The sequence below is a fragment of the Oreochromis aureus genome, linkage group 6 (genome assembly GCF_013358895.1).
Source record: "Oreochromis aureus strain Israel breed Guangdong linkage group 6, ZZ_aureus, whole genome shotgun sequence".
NCBI lineage: Eukaryota > Metazoa > Chordata > Actinopteri > Cichliformes > Cichlidae > Oreochromis > Oreochromis aureus.
The window spans coordinates 16311493-16329528 of record NC_052947.1 but is presented as its reverse complement, the minus strand read 5'-3'; the positions used below and the strand labels follow the sequence as shown (position 1 = coordinate 16329528).

Here is an 18036-nt window from a genome sequence, read left to right as displayed (position 1 = left end):
TCTTTGTCAGTAAAGTAATGCAGTCATTCAGAGTCGGTACAGGAGGGGATAAAATGCTACAAAGTCCAGCACCTTGAAGGAACTAGTCACTAGATAAAACGTGGATGCTGCGAAATTAGTGCATTAGGTTTTTCGATTGTTTGCATAAAAGGTAATGGAGCTGAATTTTATGTACTTTAGTCTGCAGTGTAGAAACTTCCTGTATTTCCAGTATCTGTGGTAAAACTTGTACATACAAGTCCTACAAAATCATATTTCTGAAGCTTACTGAAACTATACTGGTAGTAATATTCCCCTGAAATGTTGCCAGTTAATTTCATCTCAGTAAAGCACATTAAGTGAAATTCATTTATAATAGGAAGAAAATAAACCCACTAGATGGCGCCAGTGTTCATCTGGTAGAATTAAAATGCTTCCAAAAAAACGAACATCATCCACAATCTAATATTTTTATTGATTATTCAGTAAACATTTTTCAAGTGGACTTAAAAGGTTGCACTACTTGTAGATAAAATACTGCATTCAACTTAGTCAGTTCAGGTTTCTGCTGCTGTGAACAAGTCGCTGGAGCTTCAGGTCATCCAGCTGTGCTTTGCACCGAGCAACAGCCCGTGTGGCTTTAATCCAGTACTTGCACGTAGTTTTTAGGAACCAAGGCCCGTTTGCCCCTCAGGTCCCCTAAAAACCATTCATCATCTATGGACTCGAGATTGGTTATAATATCCCCAACCTGTAAAAGAAGAGGAAATGTGGTTTTACATGTAATGAGGAATTAATTTTGTTTACTCATGTAAGATGGAATCGCATCACTACCCGCAGGGAGAGCTCCTCATCACAGGTTGATGTGAAGCTGTACAGAGCCCTGGCTCTCCCGCCTCCAGCAGCTCCATTCTCCTGGTTATTAAACAGCTGCTGGCCTGTAAAGGGCAAAATTTGAAGGAACACTTGTAAATCATATCAGGTCTCACTGGGCATGAACAGTGTGTTTAGTGCATGCATGTGATAAAAGGTGAAGCTTTGGTGGCAAACATTGCTTCTCACTGTGTCATGCTACAGAGCAGCATGACAGAAAAAGGGGATCTTTGTCCATCTTCTCACGCCTGATTTTCTCTACCAAAAACGCACAGTGTAAAGACACTGGTGTTTCAAATCTAAACTTTTCAGCTCAAATATTCCTGACATCACACCTGTGGTGCTTTCCGCATAATTCCTGGGGAAGAGGCCCTCCCTGCCGTTGAGCCTGCCACAGCTCCACTCAGCATCCATGTGCTTGGTGACGAGGATACAGTCGCCCTGTTGAAAGGACAGCTCTTCCTCTGTCCTCCCTGCATAGTCATACAGAGCCACCACCCACTCCACGTCAGAGTGAGACGCCTACAGAAACGAGGAGTCAAATACACAAATGTTCAGTGCACCTGCAGAATATTTAACTATAACAAAACTATTATATCTTTTGCTCAACACATAGGGTCAAGTTGCATGACCAACATTGTCTGGATTTATTATCGTGCTTGTATCAGTGTTGGTTACCTGAGCAGGTTTGGCAGCCTCAGGGTGGATGCTGGGAGAAGCGGCAGCCATCCCTGTGTAAATGTGAACAAAATTAAATCAAGGAACAAAATAGAAAATTCTGTGGCCACATTTTGTGACAGTCCTCAATAATGTATTGGTTTGCTATAAAGAATTCGATATTGCTGCCATTGAGGAGACTGGTGTCAGGCTTTTTGTATTATTTCTTTTACTGAGCAGGAGTTTGCGTTATTCATGTGAATGCTTTAACGTTTTAAAGGCCAATTTCAACTTTTTTCCTCGATTTGAAATATATTTGAGTATTTGTAGGACAACAATGTACTACTTGTAACCTCTGATCTGTATTTCTAACCTCCTGCCTATGGCTGGGATTTTGTAAACAATTATTTAATTAAAGTCAAACAAGTGCAAATTCTTGACATGCCACAGAGGGTATGTACCAGCCAGGATAAAGTAAAGACGCTTAATAAAGGCTCTTCAGTGGAAGATACAAAACTTCTGTATGTTGCAGTGTGGATATTCACACAGATAAATGTATGTATGTACAGTTTTAAAGTCGGCACATAGTGAGCGTCAGAAAATCTTACCGGGCAGTGCGACCTTCTTACTGGGTTTCTGACTCGGGGGTGGAGGCAGATCTTCGATGACGTCTACAAAGTTAAGGGGGAAGATGCCAGTGTGGCCGCCGATCTGTCCCCGTGCCCAGTCCTGTCCCACATACTCCTTCAGCTGGATCACATCACCCTCAGAAAACGACAGCTCATCACTGTGCTCCCCTTCAAAGTCAAACCTTGCCATACACCTGGGACCACTTTAAGGGAGGTTAAACATCGAGTTAGCCCATCATGCTAGTTTGTAAAGGCTGATCCAAACATTTTATGCTGTAAAGACAGTACCTGACTTTTGCGGGTGTTGGTGGCGGCTTTGGTTTCCTCTCTGGGAGGGGTTTTGGGGAATCCAACTAATCAAACAAACAAAAAAAAAAAAAAGTTAAAAGCATTTGCCTTGCTTTTTGTTTGTCACTAAATAGGTGAAAGATGGACTGAAACCTACCAGGACTTTGACATGATTGATGGGAAAGAAACCAGTAGATCCCCTACAGGTGCCTTTGTACCACTCGCTGTCCACCTTCTCCACCATGGTCACAATATCTCCCGCTCTCAGACTCAGCTCTCCGGGACCCTCTGTTTTAGGACCAAACACTTCACAATCAATCATTTAATACAAACAGTCAAAGCTTTCCAGTCAAATCCAACAAATACATCTACACTCACAGGCCACTTCATTAGGTACACCTGTTCAACGGTTTGTTAATGCTGATGGCTGATAACATGGTGGTAACCCAGCGAATTTAAGTATGTAGACATGGTCATGCTTAAGTTTAATGCATGGCACACTGGCACACCTTGGGCCCCTTAGTGCCGGCTGGGCACCATCTAATTCGACAGCGCCACAGTGCACCCATCATCTGATAGCTGCTTCCAGCAACACACCATATCACAAAGTTAAAAGATTTTTGATGGCTTCTTGAACGTGAATTAGTTCACTGTACTCAAATGACCTCCACCTGTGATATGTGGTGGAGCAGGAGTTCTGCATTACAGATGTGCAAATCTGCAGCCGTCTCTCAGGAATGTTTCCAGCATCATGTTGAATCTATGCCACGAAGAATTAATACAGTCCAAACTGGTACTAGCAAGGTGTACCTAATAAAGTGGCCATCAGTGTTAATGATTCTTTTCAGTCAATATGCATTTTAAAAATGAGCATTTAAAACTTTATCAGCAGGAGAGGGTGCTGTTTAGAGTGTTCACTGTGGCATGGACACAAAGAGGCCGGCAGAAATAAGAAACTTTGTTATTTAGGGAGCTTTAGAGCTAGCGGTAGAGCTAGGTGTGTTTGTCAATTTTAGAATGACCTCCTTTTTATTGCATTTCTTTTCTGGAAAACAAGCTAGTCTTGGTCAAAGTTAATGCTAATTCTTACTAGTTAGCCCCCAGTATCTTGTGCCATATAAACCATCACCTCCTGACTTCACCAGAAAGAGTTGTCTCCAAAGATTAAAAGAAAAAAAAACAAAAAACCCTAAGAACCCCCCACCATGCATATGCATATAGATTTCTAAATTTAGGGGGAGGCCTTTGGGTTAGCCCCCTGTCTCCAGACATTACACTATACCAACCTCCCTCCCCTCTTGACTGGAAACCTATAATTGTATTTGTCCTCTAATTAATATGCCACAACAAATCCAGTCAAAGAACAGCCTGAAATGTCAAAAATATTATCTTAAACAGTTGTTTAAGAAACCGATGCTTCACCTGGATCAAAGTCATGTATGACCTGCACCTTTAGCCCAGTTTGGTCAGAACCCTGCACAAAAAGGAACAAAGACTTTAAAGGGTAACACATCAGGACAGACTGATAACAACAGCATCAACATAAACTGACTCATAATAAAAGGCTGAGTCACCTGTGGTGAAGATTCATCCGAGGAAAGGGGAGTTATAATCTTCATGCGGGACTTGTGGACTTTTCCTCTAGTTTGTCCAACTTGGCACTCAAATTCATTGTGATTAATTTCTCTAAGCAGCAGCAGCACTTCGTTTTTCTATTGAAAAGCCAACAGTACACAAAGGACTTAATGATGTGCTTAACAATGATGAGCTGCAGGCCACGTATGCGCTGGTAAAACTAGTTTGGTCACCTGGAATGACAGCTCTCTTGAATTACTCCCTTTGTAGTCGAAGCTTGCAATCCCATGGGGAAGCTGCAACTAGTGGGAGAAAGAAAAAAAGCAATGTTATCAAGCTCTCGCAAAGCCGTTGTAGAAACAAGCTTGGAGGATTTATGCGTGCAGTCTCTCACAGTGTATTTGTTGTAGAGGCGGTGGCCTGGGTTGGGCCTTGGGGGTAAGACGAGATCTTTCCTGTGGGGCTTCTCTGGCTGGAGTTTAGGTGAAGTGTCCCATGACAGCGACTGAGAGCGACCTGTGGCTTTGAAGCTTTGGGGAGGCCTTCCCGGGGCTATTTTGGCTGGAGGTGGGCGAGGTGGGAGGCTTTTGTTCATACTTGGCTTCCTGAAGTGCAAAATTGTGCACAGCTTGAGCGGGACATACTCAAAGTGTCCTACAGTTTGATATTTGATTGTTTTCCCCTCTCCACTTACCGAGGCGGCAGTGATGGCATTGGCATAGCACTGAAAGGCTCCTGGAAAAAGAATCAGGGCAAAAGATGTGAAGCATAACTAGCTGAAGCTCAACAGCAGGCAGCGGGTTTAGGAGGAAAGAGTTTCATCCGAAGATGCACTTTAATGAGGTTTGAGGCTTTCCTGTGATCCAAATCATACCTGGAGGGACAAGCTGGACTGCAGGCTTTTTTTGTGGTTCATCGAGTTGTTTAGTGAGCCCACGGGGTTCTGAATTGGAAGAGGAGGAGGATCATCCCAGGAGGAATCTGACATTAAAAAAAGGCATACTCAGCAGCTGTGCTTCATGTGTACAGGATAAATAAAGTGAAGGTAGGTAAGAGTTCAGTGCCCAGTTACCACATGCTGCATACATGTCAGATAAACACATCAGTGTTTTGACATAAATCAAACATCAGTCTTACTTAAGGCTTACTGAACCTACCTGAACTGGTTTTGCTGGGGACCCTGATGGTGGTTGGTCGCTTCGGCAGGCTTGGCACGGTGAAGGAGCCCCCATTGACGTTAGAGTTACGCGGCGGTTTAAATGGCATCGGATCTGAGCAATGAGACACCTCGTGAGTGTACAGCTTTGCATTTGTGTTGCACCAACCTAACTCAGGACCTCAGGTGTACAATAATGTCATAAAAGTCAGCAGATGGTTGTTGTTATTTGCAATCAAGAAGAGAAGAGCTTAAGGTTTACTTAAAGGGAGCATTTGGAATTGTAGGAAATAAGGCATTTCTTAGCCATTCCTCCAGTCACTACATAGTTTTGTGCAGCATCTCTGACCACGATGTAACCAAACAACCATTAATTAGGTTTCTTTAAATGCCAAATATCTGCCAGTGACACCAATCAAAGATTCTGCTCTCTTTTCTCAGCTTCTTATGGTTGTCACTTAAACACCAGTAAGATCTTTGCAGGCAAGATAACCTTCTTAACCACAATTTATAGGATTTCTTCTTACATTAATAAAGTCAAATAAAGGATTTTTATATGAAAGCAGATTGAAAACCCCAAAACAAAACAGTAAGTTGATTAACAGAGAAACTGGAGATGAAAAATGTAAACACGTACTTTTGGAGCAGTGCATTTTATTTGTACTTACTTATTGGAGTCTCCACATACTCATTCTCTCTGACCACAGAGGCTGAGTTGTGGTTGTTTATATTCAGATTGGGTTTGAGTGGTTCCTTCACCGGAGGTGTAGGTGGAAAAAGTGAAGGTTCAGGTGGAAAAAGTGAAGGTTCAGGTGGAAAAAGTGAAGGTTCAGGTGGAAAAAGTGAAGGTTCTTCCTCATACACTTGGCTGACTCTGGTCAGCGGAGAGCGTGATATTTGTGACATGGCACCCTTGCTGTGTAAAGCCTCCAGCTCCTCCCTTATTGATCGACCTGCGGGTTTCTCGGGAGGCTGAGGTCTGGGGGCTGTCGTAGGGGTTTTAAAGAGGTTTGCCCCCGATATGTTTTGACTGTCATCGTCCATACTCGGGGTAAACGGAGGTTTGAGAGCTACAGAAGGTTTAGCAGCAACCGGAGGTCTAATGGATGGCTTCCTGGCAGGAAGCTGCGGTTTGCTAGATTCATTCCCATTTCCGTCCTCGCTGGTAGCCTGGCTCTCAAAAGCCTGGATCTTGGCCCGGATGCTACGTTGATTGTTGCTGCCGCTCATCTCGTCAGGAGCATCTTCACTTTGCGAGGATTCGTCGGCTTGATCAGTGATGCCACCGCCCTGCTCGTTATCTGCACCGAAAACCTCCAACAACTCCTTTAAATACTTATTTGAGAGGACCTCCTGGTTATCAGATTGAATATCCTCAAAACTTTCACCGATTTCAACCAAAGTCTGAACTTTGGCCTCCTCTTCGGTTGGTTGCTTAAGGGATTTCGTGCGAGGGCGTGGAACGGGACGTTGGCTGCGATTGGAGTTTGAAGGAGAAAGAGTGGCGTTACCAGGTTCAGGGGCAACAGAAGGATGGTTTAGGGGAATGTTCCAGTGCACAGTTACAGATCGGGCACACGTATGCTTGGAGTCTTGCTGTTGAAGTTGCTTTCCATCAGAGTCAGGATCACTTTGGTCCTCAGCGTTTGTGAGTGCTGCGGTATTTGTCACAACCTTCTCTGGTGCTTTTCTGTCTGCTGTTTTTGGCAGCGAGGGCCTGGGTGGCTTTTGTGGCTTTGTACCTGGAAGAAAGAAGAACCACGGTGTTTAGAGTCAAACCTGCTATGAATGCTCAGCAGACAGTAATGATCCTTTTATGCCTCACCAGCAGGTCTTTTCTCAGCCAACGGTGGAGTGTCACCACGCCGTGTGACGGCAGCGGCAGGGTCAGTCTGTGTGGTGCTTGTGCCTGTGCAGCTGCTCCGGCGGGGGGCTGCAGTGGGCTTTATGGCGTGTTCCTCCCCAGTCTTCTCTTTGATCACCTGGTCATTGGATGGTGGGAGTGGAGTCATTAAAAGAGAGAGACTATGACATTTCTGTGTATTGTATCTAGAATAATAGAATTATTATCACACACCCTTGGCTACGATACACCTTGATCATTTTAAAATACTTGTTACTAGGATTGACACGTGCTCATCGGTGATTATTAATAGGCAACACTGAGACACTGTGGCTTAGGTGAAACCTACCTGGGACACAGAGCCCGGCTGAGGAGGAGGGGAAACCACTGAGGATCCTGTGAACCAGGTGTTACTTGTCAGAGGCTCTGCTGCTATAAAGGTTATCTGTGGTCGCCTGGAAGACAAACCAAAGTAGCACCATGAGGACCCTCCCCTACACGAAAACCTCCCCCCAACAAAAACACACCTACACACCCACTTCTCATCCATCTTAAATGCAGTTATTTTACTGATGATTACTTTTTAGATTTGTTAGCAAAAGCACAGTTCTCTGAGCCACATGGCACAAATCAGATATTTGGTTTCATTAAGCTTTTAAGAAGCAAACAATGCAAACAAGCTGTAAAGAGTAGGAGGATGGGAACATTTTACAGTACCTCCCGTCTCTGTTGTTGCTCTGAGAGTTTGTTCTCGCTAAAGGAAGAAAGAAAAAAAAAAGTAACATGAACTTTGTCCCCATTGCACTATAAGATGTCAGTTCCTGTTAATCATACTACAGATATATTTCTCTCTTAAAAAAAATCCTGCTGAAACCAAACATTAGAAAGAAGACTCATTACTCTTCCACATGAAAAATGTGAAGAAACACGCCGTAAAAGGCTCTAAACGTTTCTCAGAAGGCCGGTTTAGGCAAACTTACTTCGTTTGATAGCAGCTCGTATTGAGGAGAGAGGTCCCAGACTGAAAAGAGAGCAGAACAAGAAGCTTGTTTATCATCAACAGCAGGTTCATACTTTTGCGGTGACACCATGGTTAAACAGAAATCTGGTCACTCTTCATTTTAACAATCCTTGCAGTGTAACTCCATGCAGCTCCTCCTTATTGTTGATGATCCAAAAATAGATTGACAATAAGGCAGAGATGAATTGCTTAAATATTTTATAGATATAAATGATAAAAATATACATGATAAATGGCACACTATTTTGGATTATTATGGTTAAGGAAACAGTAAGAAGGTTTACATCAGGTAAAAAGACAAAAATATTTGATATAAGCAGAAAAAAAAAGTGCTGAAATACATTGAAATAAGTTCTTAGAAATTTCTTAGAGTCCAGAGTTAATTATGCAATTCACATTTCTTAGACTGGGCTGTCTGAAACAAGTCGTTTCGTTTCATCTCCTTTCTGCTGATTGGCTACCTCTCTCAAATGGACGGTTTAAGCAGCAGGTGGGCAACTCTGCTTAAATGCAGAGTCATGTGCCTCAGACAACAGCATTAAGTGACATCATAGAGATCCAACAGTAGAAAAAAAAAAAAAAAAAAAAAAAAAAAAAAAAAAAACACTGCTAGATGCAAGTGCTCCTTCTCAGCGTCCAATAGTCACTACACACCATGGTATCAAATTCAATGTCGCCTTGAGTTATTAGATTCAATAGGTATTCGGAATACTTGACCTCTGACCTTGAGGTCAAGGCCACTGGGATTCAAACTTGTGGGAGATTTTTAGTAGATGCTGCTGTGGTATGAATTTGAAAATCCAAGGTGACTTCCTTCTTGAGTTATCGCATTCACAAGATTTTCAGAAAACTTGACCTCTGACTTTGACATTGTGATCAAAGTCACTGGGATTCAAACTTGTCCACTTATGATATCCTACTGGTATCTTACGGCTGAGGGGTAAAGACTGTCTGAATCCAAGTGTTCAGCACGGGTTGAAGCTTTTAGGACTTAAGCACACTTATAAAACACTGACCACATTTATGAAACTTTTGGTATGTTTAATAAATGCATCCACTTTTATAACCACACACAAATAAAGGCAAAGCATAAAGTTCCCACTTTATAGGACAAGAGTAATATCCCAACAAACACCGTTCATTAATCTGTTTGAAATCATCGGGCTTACAAAACCAATAATCCCAGTAAACAGGACCATTTCCTCAGTGCTTTTGTACCTCTATTACACAATACAGGAGGCGAATGTGTTGACACCATTTGACATCTTCCGTTTGTTTCACTTTCAAACATTCTTTCCTTTTCATCGCAGCACTCTTTGTGCTGGTTGAAAACTATAGAGGTTGAACTAACGTGACAGGGAATTTTCCCTGCTCGTTAAGACCCGAGTCCTGGATCTAAACTATCTGACAAAAGCCCAACAATCCTCCTCTCCTTGTGCCGGGCGGTTAATTTAATTGACTGCTTGAGTTGGAACCACGTGGACTTAAAAGGTCACAAACAACTCCGTGATGTATGAAAGCTTTAAACAACGTGACAGATTTTCAGCTCTACACACATTTGTCTTCTTAACATGTGTAAACACCAAGTGAAAAAAGCAGCACGGTGTCTACTCATCATTGTGTTAACCTTCTGTCTGTCAGCGAGGATAGATCACCGCATTGTTTGGTCCATTCACAACCTCACCATCAGCAGATCTGGCTGTTAAAGGGGACAGAGCCCTGATTCCAGCTACAGCTGAAGTTTGGTGAAACTGAACAGCTGCTGCTGGATCGAACATACAAAACTTCAGCTCGGCATGAAATCAAATACCTGGAATGCAAATGTTCTTGGTTCTTGGTTCTTTCAGCACGATCTGCAGAGGAAAACAGAGAGAAACAGGTTTTATAAGTGATGTGGAGAAACAAAGACAACATACTTGTGAACATTAATGCAATGAAGATGTATGAGAAAAGTTAGATGTATCATGATTGATCATTTTTAGTGGAATATTAATCTTATCATGATGCAGTGACTGAAATGAACTACAGGCCAAGTAACCAGAAGCAATGGGTGCTTTCACTGAATCCAGAAACAAGCTGTGTTAACATGACTTGAACATTTTCTGATCGATCATATCCAATTAACTTAAATCTTTCTGAAAAAACTTGTTATAATGATTGTTATGAAATTTCAACCTTATACGTCAGATTTTTTTCAAGCGATTTATGTTTGAAAAATGGTCCATTGGCCCACTACCAGCATGAGTCAGTGTTTGGACATGAATGTTTCAAACATTATTAAAGATAAAAGCCTGAGATTTTCACTGGCCTTTCTTATCATCAAAATGAATCAGGATCTAAAATTGAGTACAGATACATAAAAAAACATGTCTTAGTATTGTTCAGTTAAAAGATGAAAAAAACCCAAATAAATCAAGTGGTTGTGTAAAGTCACATCTGAGCGCTCACTTAGAAAAAAGCTTCACATATCAAAAGACAACTAGTGATAAGTTCTGAATGGTACAAAGTTAAATTTCACAATGATGCAATTAAACCTGAAGAATGCTTTAAGTTAAATTCTTAGTCAAAACTATGATGAAAATATTATTTAGCAGATAGTCCTTTGGGTAGAGTAGGTCTTGAAAATGAAAAAAATATGCATATAACTAACAAAATTAGTTTCTCATTTATAATTAGAGTACCATCTGGAAAACCATCTACTGATATTTTTGTTTTTGTGGTACAACTTGTTATATTTGCTTAATCCAGCTTGAAGTTTGAATGAAAATGGCACTTTCTTTGTTTTTGTCACTAAAAATTTGGCATTGAAAAGTATTCTGCACATTTTATTTTGCATTATTGCAAAATACAACTATAAAATACTAGAAATCTTTTACAATATCAGTTAAAAAAAAAAACAACAACCCAAACTTTTAGTGTGAGACTGCTTGATTATTTTTCTTCAAATTTTAACTAGTCAATAATTGGACATTTTTAGATGTTGCTCTCCCGAGTTACAGATGCTGATTGATTCTGATGCCAAGGAAGGCCAGAGAAAATCTCATCTTTAATAGCCCTTCAGTCATCCATATGTAAACATTGAAGTGTGGAGAAAAAAAAGAAGAAGTATTTGATAGATAAGATTTCGCAGCAATGATTAAATGTCCAAACCATAAAATCTGCAAGCGAATCAGAGACGGTTGAGCCGTAGGTACAGGTTGATTTGAGATAGAATGATCTTTCTAAAACATGAGCTGGTCCTACTGGTAAAGCAGCTTACTGAAGATCGGAATGAAGATAAAAATACACAAATGAAGCAGCAGGTGAAGATTTTTAAAAAGGCAACTAAATATGACATCACAGTCCACGCTAAAGCCAACACAGCAAAAGTCTGAGCCACTGTTTTATAAGACACAAACTCCAGGCTCTCCCACTGCTTCCAGACAGTGCTGTGTGAACTAGAAATACAAGAACTGAAACCATACCAGCAGGGTGGACAATAACATGTTGATGAACCAGTTCGGCTAAAATGAACTGGTTTCCTTCAGGAAGCACTATAACACACGTATAGTTATTTCCTGGACTAATGTGGTCTATGACCTGATCTCTAGGTTTTTACAAACCAAATGCAGATTTCCAGCATTTATCAGCACAAGCTAAAGAGTAAATTCAGTCACTTAAACTAAAGTCATTTGTCCTTGAAGTACAATGAAGACATCCAGGCAGAGACAGAGGAGGCATTGTTTTTAATGCCTCAAACAGCAAGCCCTGACCTAGTTGTTCATGACACGCACCTGTCACACCTGTTACTTGTTATCTGTTTAAGCTGTAATGCTGCTTCCTCAATTTACACAGCATGTGAGAACACAGCTTCTGTGCTTTCACTTCACGATACAGACGTTTTTAAGTGGCTACATGATGAATTCTCAGCTCTGACACTTTCACACTTAATAAAATGTCAACACTTCATAACAGAAGTCACATAAGTGACACAAAAGCGCACCTGCCTGGTCATCTGTATCAGTAGAAGTGATGACACCATGTGCTGACAGCCTTACCTGAGAGGAATTAAAGGAAAAGACATCAAGCGTTCAGCATCAAAAAGGTCATTTCCAATCAATACTTTCCCTCCTGGTCCACCGAGCGTCCCTCTGAACGTGCCAACGAAGCTGAAGCAAGCAGTCCCACACCCACAGGCAACAGCAAAAAAGAGGGACGGCCGATAATGTCTCAGTGTTTACTCGGCCAATCTGATGAAGTGGAATGTGGTCAATCAGGAAGTGGAGGTTTTCAGTGTAACACTGCACCATATTAATCTTTTACTTGTGAAGTCACAGAAATGTTCACGCAACTCTCTGTCATCCATACTGTAGCTGACACGGGTCTACAGCCGTTAAATAATTAACTTCAGCAGCTTTGAATTTACATTTACTCTCTCACAAGGTCAGCGTTTATTTCAGGCTTAAACAGTTTCCAGTGCAGTATAGAATCTGACTCTTGAGTATTTTTTTTTTTTAAATGTTGAATTAACTAAAGGATTTTAAAAAGGATTTTAAAAATATGATGATAAATGGAAGATCTATTTTGTTAAAACAGCTACAATTTCTCAGAGCACCTGAAGAGCACTCGTTCAAAGCAATTCATGAGTCCTAGAGTAAATCCAAGTAAGCTAAATGGACTGGTACTTATGTATTGCACCTTTCTACTCAGGTGAGCACTCAAAGCACTTTCTACTACTAATCTTATTCATCCAGTCATACACACACACACACTCATCCAGCGCTTTTATCTAGGCCTAAGTACTTTCTAAGCATTCACGCCCTCACACAGATTTATCATGTGGCAACTCAGGGCAGCTGGAGGAGTAAGGGATGAGTTCACTACCTTCTGATTGATAGACCTGCTGCTCTACTACCTGAGCTACCTATAACCCATAGCTCTAATATGAAGATAAAGTAACCAGCAGTGCTGTGTGATACTGCACAATTTGGTTTGATCTGATATCAAGTAAATACAGGGCCAGGATTGCCAATACTAATATGAAGAATTTCTTTATATATTTTAAAACTGGGCTTTTCTGGAGACCTGGAATGTAAACGTCCATTTTCTCTAAAACACAATCAGCTTCTGTTGTTTAAATGTCCTATGGGCTATAAATAAAATAGACATGACAGTCAAAACTAAAAGATTCAGATATTTTCTGAGTTTGCAGGTTTGAGATGTGCGTCTTTGTTTCTATCTTAGAGGATAGAAACAAAGTAATTTAGTATGGTTACACTTTAAGTAACCCGTTTATCATGTAAGCCAGCTGTTTGTGTTCCTCACAGATTCTTATAGGAATGCAAACAGTACATGTTTTCAAGTTTGTATCAGCATCTTTATGGATTTGAAGGAGAAAGTGAGTTTGAAATATCTCAAAAGTACCAAAGTGAATCCTCTGTCTGTTTGTGTGAAAAAGAAAGTGATGCAGGCTGATACATTTCACACGGTTTAAAGTATAAACTCTACAACTGAATGTACTTCTGAATGTACTTCTCGTTTAATGGATGTCAAAAACCTCACTATTAGTCATAATCGGCCTCTGCACCAATAACAGTACTGCAGTTTTGTCTTGGTTAAGCTCACCTGTGCGTGAGATGTTAGGCATGAATACCTTACACACACAGAGGTGTGACAAATTAACAGAAACTCTTGACTGATCATGCCTCCACGTCGCACAGAGATGGACTGATTGTCTGAAAACAACGTCAATCATATGAGTCACCAGATCTCAGTCCAACAGAATGGCTATGGGAAGTTTGAGACAGAGCTCTCCAGTATCACGTTCAAAACTTCAAATAAAGGAATGAATAATTGATGTTTCATCCCTCCAGTAGAACTGCAGTGATATAGGGAATCAACAAGGCATACATGTGATTTTTCCAGAGTCCTATGGAGGTTTTGCACAGTGAACACTGATTTTTGAGCCCACTATAGCCAGCAGCAAATGCCAGAAACGACAGATTATAGCAGCTGGTGAAGGCACACCAGTTTGAGTAAGCTTCAGGCAGTCTTGTACCATACTGAAACATCATGAAGGTGACTTCAGGCCAAGAACTACCTTATTGTGGTATCTGAGTTTAAACCCCCCCACCCCCACACACACACCAGTTTGGCTGCCCCTCCTTCAGCTTGGTTTTTTCTTTCCACTGTTGTAAAGTGTTTACTCATTGAGGGTCATTCACCCTATAATACAAAGAGATTGTAAATTGTAACCGAATCTATGAGTCCAAATTATTCAGTTAAAAAATGATAAAATCCTTCTAAAAGTCTTACATGATACAGAATAAATACATGCCATTCAATGGTTATACTAAACGCTTCCAGCCATACAATTCTCTGCCTACATCAGCATGCTATTAGATTACAGCATTAACCATCTTAGACAACAACGGTGGTCTAGGGAGGAGCGTGAATATCTGCACTGAAATTCATGGTTATCCATCAGATTAGTGGTGGGCAATACATTTTCCCAGGGGGCCACATGAGAGTCTCAGACTGTTGTGGAAGGCAACAGCAATTAAGCTTATAAAGAGATAACATTTATTTTAAGCAGAATTGGGTTCAGTTTATGCGTGCAGCCCACTAAAGCAGTCCCTATTTCTCCTGTGGCCTCCTGGGAAAATGGATTGACCACACATGCATCAGATGGCTGTTAAGGCATATTAATCAGGGCTAAAGTGGTGGAATAACACTGACCAATGAAGCAACAGGATCATCCCAAATAAAGAAAGCGAAACATGTGTTGCACCTGTATGTAACAATAGTGGCTCTCTTTAAGAGAATTATTTACCATCAGAGGTTCACTGACACCAGAAAGCAGCTGAAGTCAGCAGGAAAGGTTTCCCCTTCACGGCCATACTCTCCCTCGAACACATGCTGACGTTACTCAGCACAAGTGGCAGCAGTCACAGAGCAGCTGGTGAAACGAGCACCAAATGGAGAACAATCTGCCTTCAAGTGTCACGCTTCACCAGCCTGAACTCCGTATGAGTTAAGAGAGCAGTCAATTGATGAGCAAATTTTGCTCCCTATCCTGTACAGAAGAAGAACATGCTGAAGCACCTTTGGGAGGGAAAAGATTCTAAAGTGTGACTCAGGTCAAAATCCAGGAAGTGCTGCTGTTAACTGTTGAAAACAGATTTGCCCTCACTCTAAAAACAAGACAGCTTAAAGCTGCCAAATGACGGTGTCACGAGTGAATAACACAATGTCAGCAGCATTGTCCGGGAAGATTAGATGGTGTCGATGCAAATGAGTGATTCACAGTGCAAACTGCCCAAAGTGGTATCTGAAGTGGGTCAGACGATTTTCTGTTATTATCACAAGTTCTATCAAGTACATACGACAACCTGTTCATCACACAGCAGCCTGCCTGTTCAGACACTGACAGGAATTTCCATGCAGACAGCTGGTGGAGTCAGGGTGTGGTATGAGAGGGTGTGTCGGGGTCTGACACTGCTGGGTTTGACATGGGGTGGGGTTGCTTGCTAGGAAAAACAAAGATTATTTGGGGTGAAACCATCTTGGTACTTAACTGTTGTGGGGAAGCCGGGGCTAAAATGAAAAGCAGCAAGTTATGAGTACAGCAGCGGGTGGGGATTTTCTATAATCACAAACTGGATGATTAAAATCCATAGTGCTGTGTGATTATAAGAAACAGAGAAACTGATGTAAATGGCACTTCAGTCAGAGCGTTATTAAATAAAGTACTGGTTTGCTTCCACACAGAAAATCAGAGCATTACAACAGACTGTAACTACTTTATACTGTGTTCAGATTTCTGAAGCAACATCAAAACATAGTTATTAAAATCCTTATGCATTTGCCCAAATTAACCCTAACACCGGTCTCTCAATCCTGCCAGATGGCAAGATCCTGCAGGTCCATGAGAGGTCCATTTGCACACCTTTTATACATTTCTAGGATTTCTAGGGATCATTCCTCTCTCTCAGTTTCTGTGTTTAAATAGAATAAAACGCTGACTCCTGAAGTTGTAAGCTTTAAGTAACAGATTTTATGAATGAAGCATCGTCCCCCGCTTACCATCAAGATTTTTTACATTATTTGCTGCTCACATTGCGTTTCTACACAAATGATTTCGTCAGTTTTGCAAGTGTTCACGCTTGAACCAAGATTCAGCTTTTTCCTAAAGTACGCGCTCTGCAGATAAACCAAAGCCTGATACACCACCATACCCGATGCCTGGCTTGTGCGCTCCCCTTCTTTCTCCTCCTCCTCCTCACGCCTGGATTCTGCCATATTGGTGTGAAACGATGTGGAAATTTAAAAAACAGATAAAAAAGAAAAAAAAAAAGAAGTTAGATTTTGGGAGCAGCTGGCTGCTCAGTCATCTGTGAGCATAACACGACGACGCAGTCGGCTGTTGTCCTGTCCACTAGAAGTTTCACCGAGTCCTGCCCCGCTGCGGACAGACAGAGGTGGCGACATCCAATGACCGGACCCCCGTAGGCAGGACTCGTTACTGTCGATGTTTGTATGCAGTTTTTTTATTTTTAAAAAAACAACTTATTATTTTATGTCTAATATCTACGTTTATATTGATAAATACCCTGCAGTCAACAGTAATTACGAGTGGGTTATATATAAAATATGTAATATTCTCCTTCTCGCCAGTTAAAATAACTTTAGAGATATGTTAAAAGCCACTTTTACTATTGGATGGAAATCTTGTTTTTGCCTTTATTCCGACTTCATATCACTAAGGACAGATATGTGTCACATTTATGGGTCAACAAGTCAACAATATGATCAATTAGAAAAAGAAAAACCCCCCAAAACAAACAAACAAACAAACAAAACTTCAGATGATGAAATAGGGACCACAACACTTCATTTATGAGTCCAAGGCTCTTGTTGATGGATCCCTCGTCCCTTGGATATTTTGTATTGGAGAAACAGATTTTTTTTTCTTTTTCAAATTTGTATAAATCTTTATTTAGAAAATGTCACCGTCAACCAATGACATTTATGTAAGCTGTAAGTTCCGGGTGTGTCAACAGACACATGTATCGCGATCCTTTTCACATTCATCATTAATCTTCATCATTAACAAGCCTGTATTAATTTACATAGCTTTAATATTTATACGAACCTCCAGTAAGTCAGAACTACACCTGCGACCTGCTGCTGTAATAACTCTCGACGGTCGTTGACACGTTTCCTTTGAAAGGCTGCTCTGGGGAGATGTAATTCATCTGTCTTGCCACCAGATGCCGCTACAGGCTTGCTCATCTTTATAACCATAAACTAAAAAAACCCCAAAACGTCTCTCACTGAAGTCAGAGCCAAATCTGTCAAAATATGCCCGATAAAAGTCCCCCTATAAGACTCAGTGTAACTACCGGAAATTATGGGCTATAAATACGTTTGCATCTAACTTCTTCAATTACGACTTGGGCTAAATATATCTTTCAATCAAGCATAAATGGAGGTTGTGTCTCTTCTATAACTCTACAGTATAATTTCATGCTGGAAATCACAATGATTATGATCCCGCTGGAGATGTGGGTGGAGTTAGACATGCTGAAGCCCAGATTTATACACAACTTGGAAAGTCGGGGAAGAGTATAGGGGAAACCGTTGTACAGCACCTATTCTTAGCCTGCTTGATCTCAAACCCACACTCTAATCTCGACTTCAAATCTAAATTCTCAAAAATAAATAAGGCCAACTTTTCCCAGATCAGCCCGATCAGGCAGATGTTCTTATGCAGGACGAAAATGATCCAGAGGTTGTGTGGGTCCGAGTGGGACAGTTTAGAAAAAAAGTAATAGTTAAAAAAGTACTTACATCTGACACCATTAATTTACAGACTACAACTATGGCTCCCTGATTTACAGAATTTACAGGGTGCTTTTCGCACGTAAACGCCGCTAATCGTATCGTCACGTGGTTATTTCCCAAAAGGTATTATAAAAATGAGAAACACCTCTTCAGTGGAAATGACCACTTGGTGTTGTGGGAGGAGCGAGCA

At 41.1% G+C, this 18036-nt stretch overlaps 1 protein-coding gene across 1 annotated transcript; it reads right to left on the bottom strand.

Annotated features, from left to right (window-relative positions):
- Window positions 1-435: 435 nt before the first annotated feature.
- On the bottom strand, window positions 436-16301 carry sh3d19 (SH3 domain containing 19). Its single transcript, XM_039613486.1, has 23 exons — window positions 16198-16301; window positions 12616-12625; window positions 12004-12058; window positions 9832-9874; window positions 7981-8021; window positions 7718-7754; window positions 7350-7455; window positions 6983-7139; window positions 5826-6899; window positions 5159-5272; window positions 4876-4982; window positions 4696-4736; window positions 4396-4606; window positions 4235-4303; window positions 4001-4138; window positions 3849-3900; window positions 2584-2714; window positions 2427-2491; window positions 2118-2341; window positions 1531-1583; window positions 1188-1374; window positions 814-917; window positions 436-730 (listed from the first exon to the last, which is right to left on the bottom strand). Exons 1-23 carry the CDS (start codon window positions 16299-16301, stop codon window positions 620-622), a joined length of 3234 nt encoding a protein of 1077 aa, XP_039469420.1. The 3' UTR covers window positions 436-619.
- Window positions 16302-18036: the final 1735 nt, after the last annotated feature.

Coding starts and splice junctions, on each gene's coding strand:
- sh3d19 (XM_039613486.1), bottom strand. CDS start 16,301: ATGGCAGAATCCAGGCGTGAGGAGGAGGAGGAGAAAGAAGGGGAGCGC. Junction 8,022..9,831: donor CAAGAACATTTGCATTCCAG/GTATTTGATTTC, acceptor CTCTCTTTTCAG/TCTGGGACCTCTCTCCTCAA. Junction 1,375..1,530: donor AGGCTGCCAAACCTGCTCAG/GTAACCAACACT, acceptor TCGTTTCTGTAG/GCGTCTCACTCTGACGTGGA.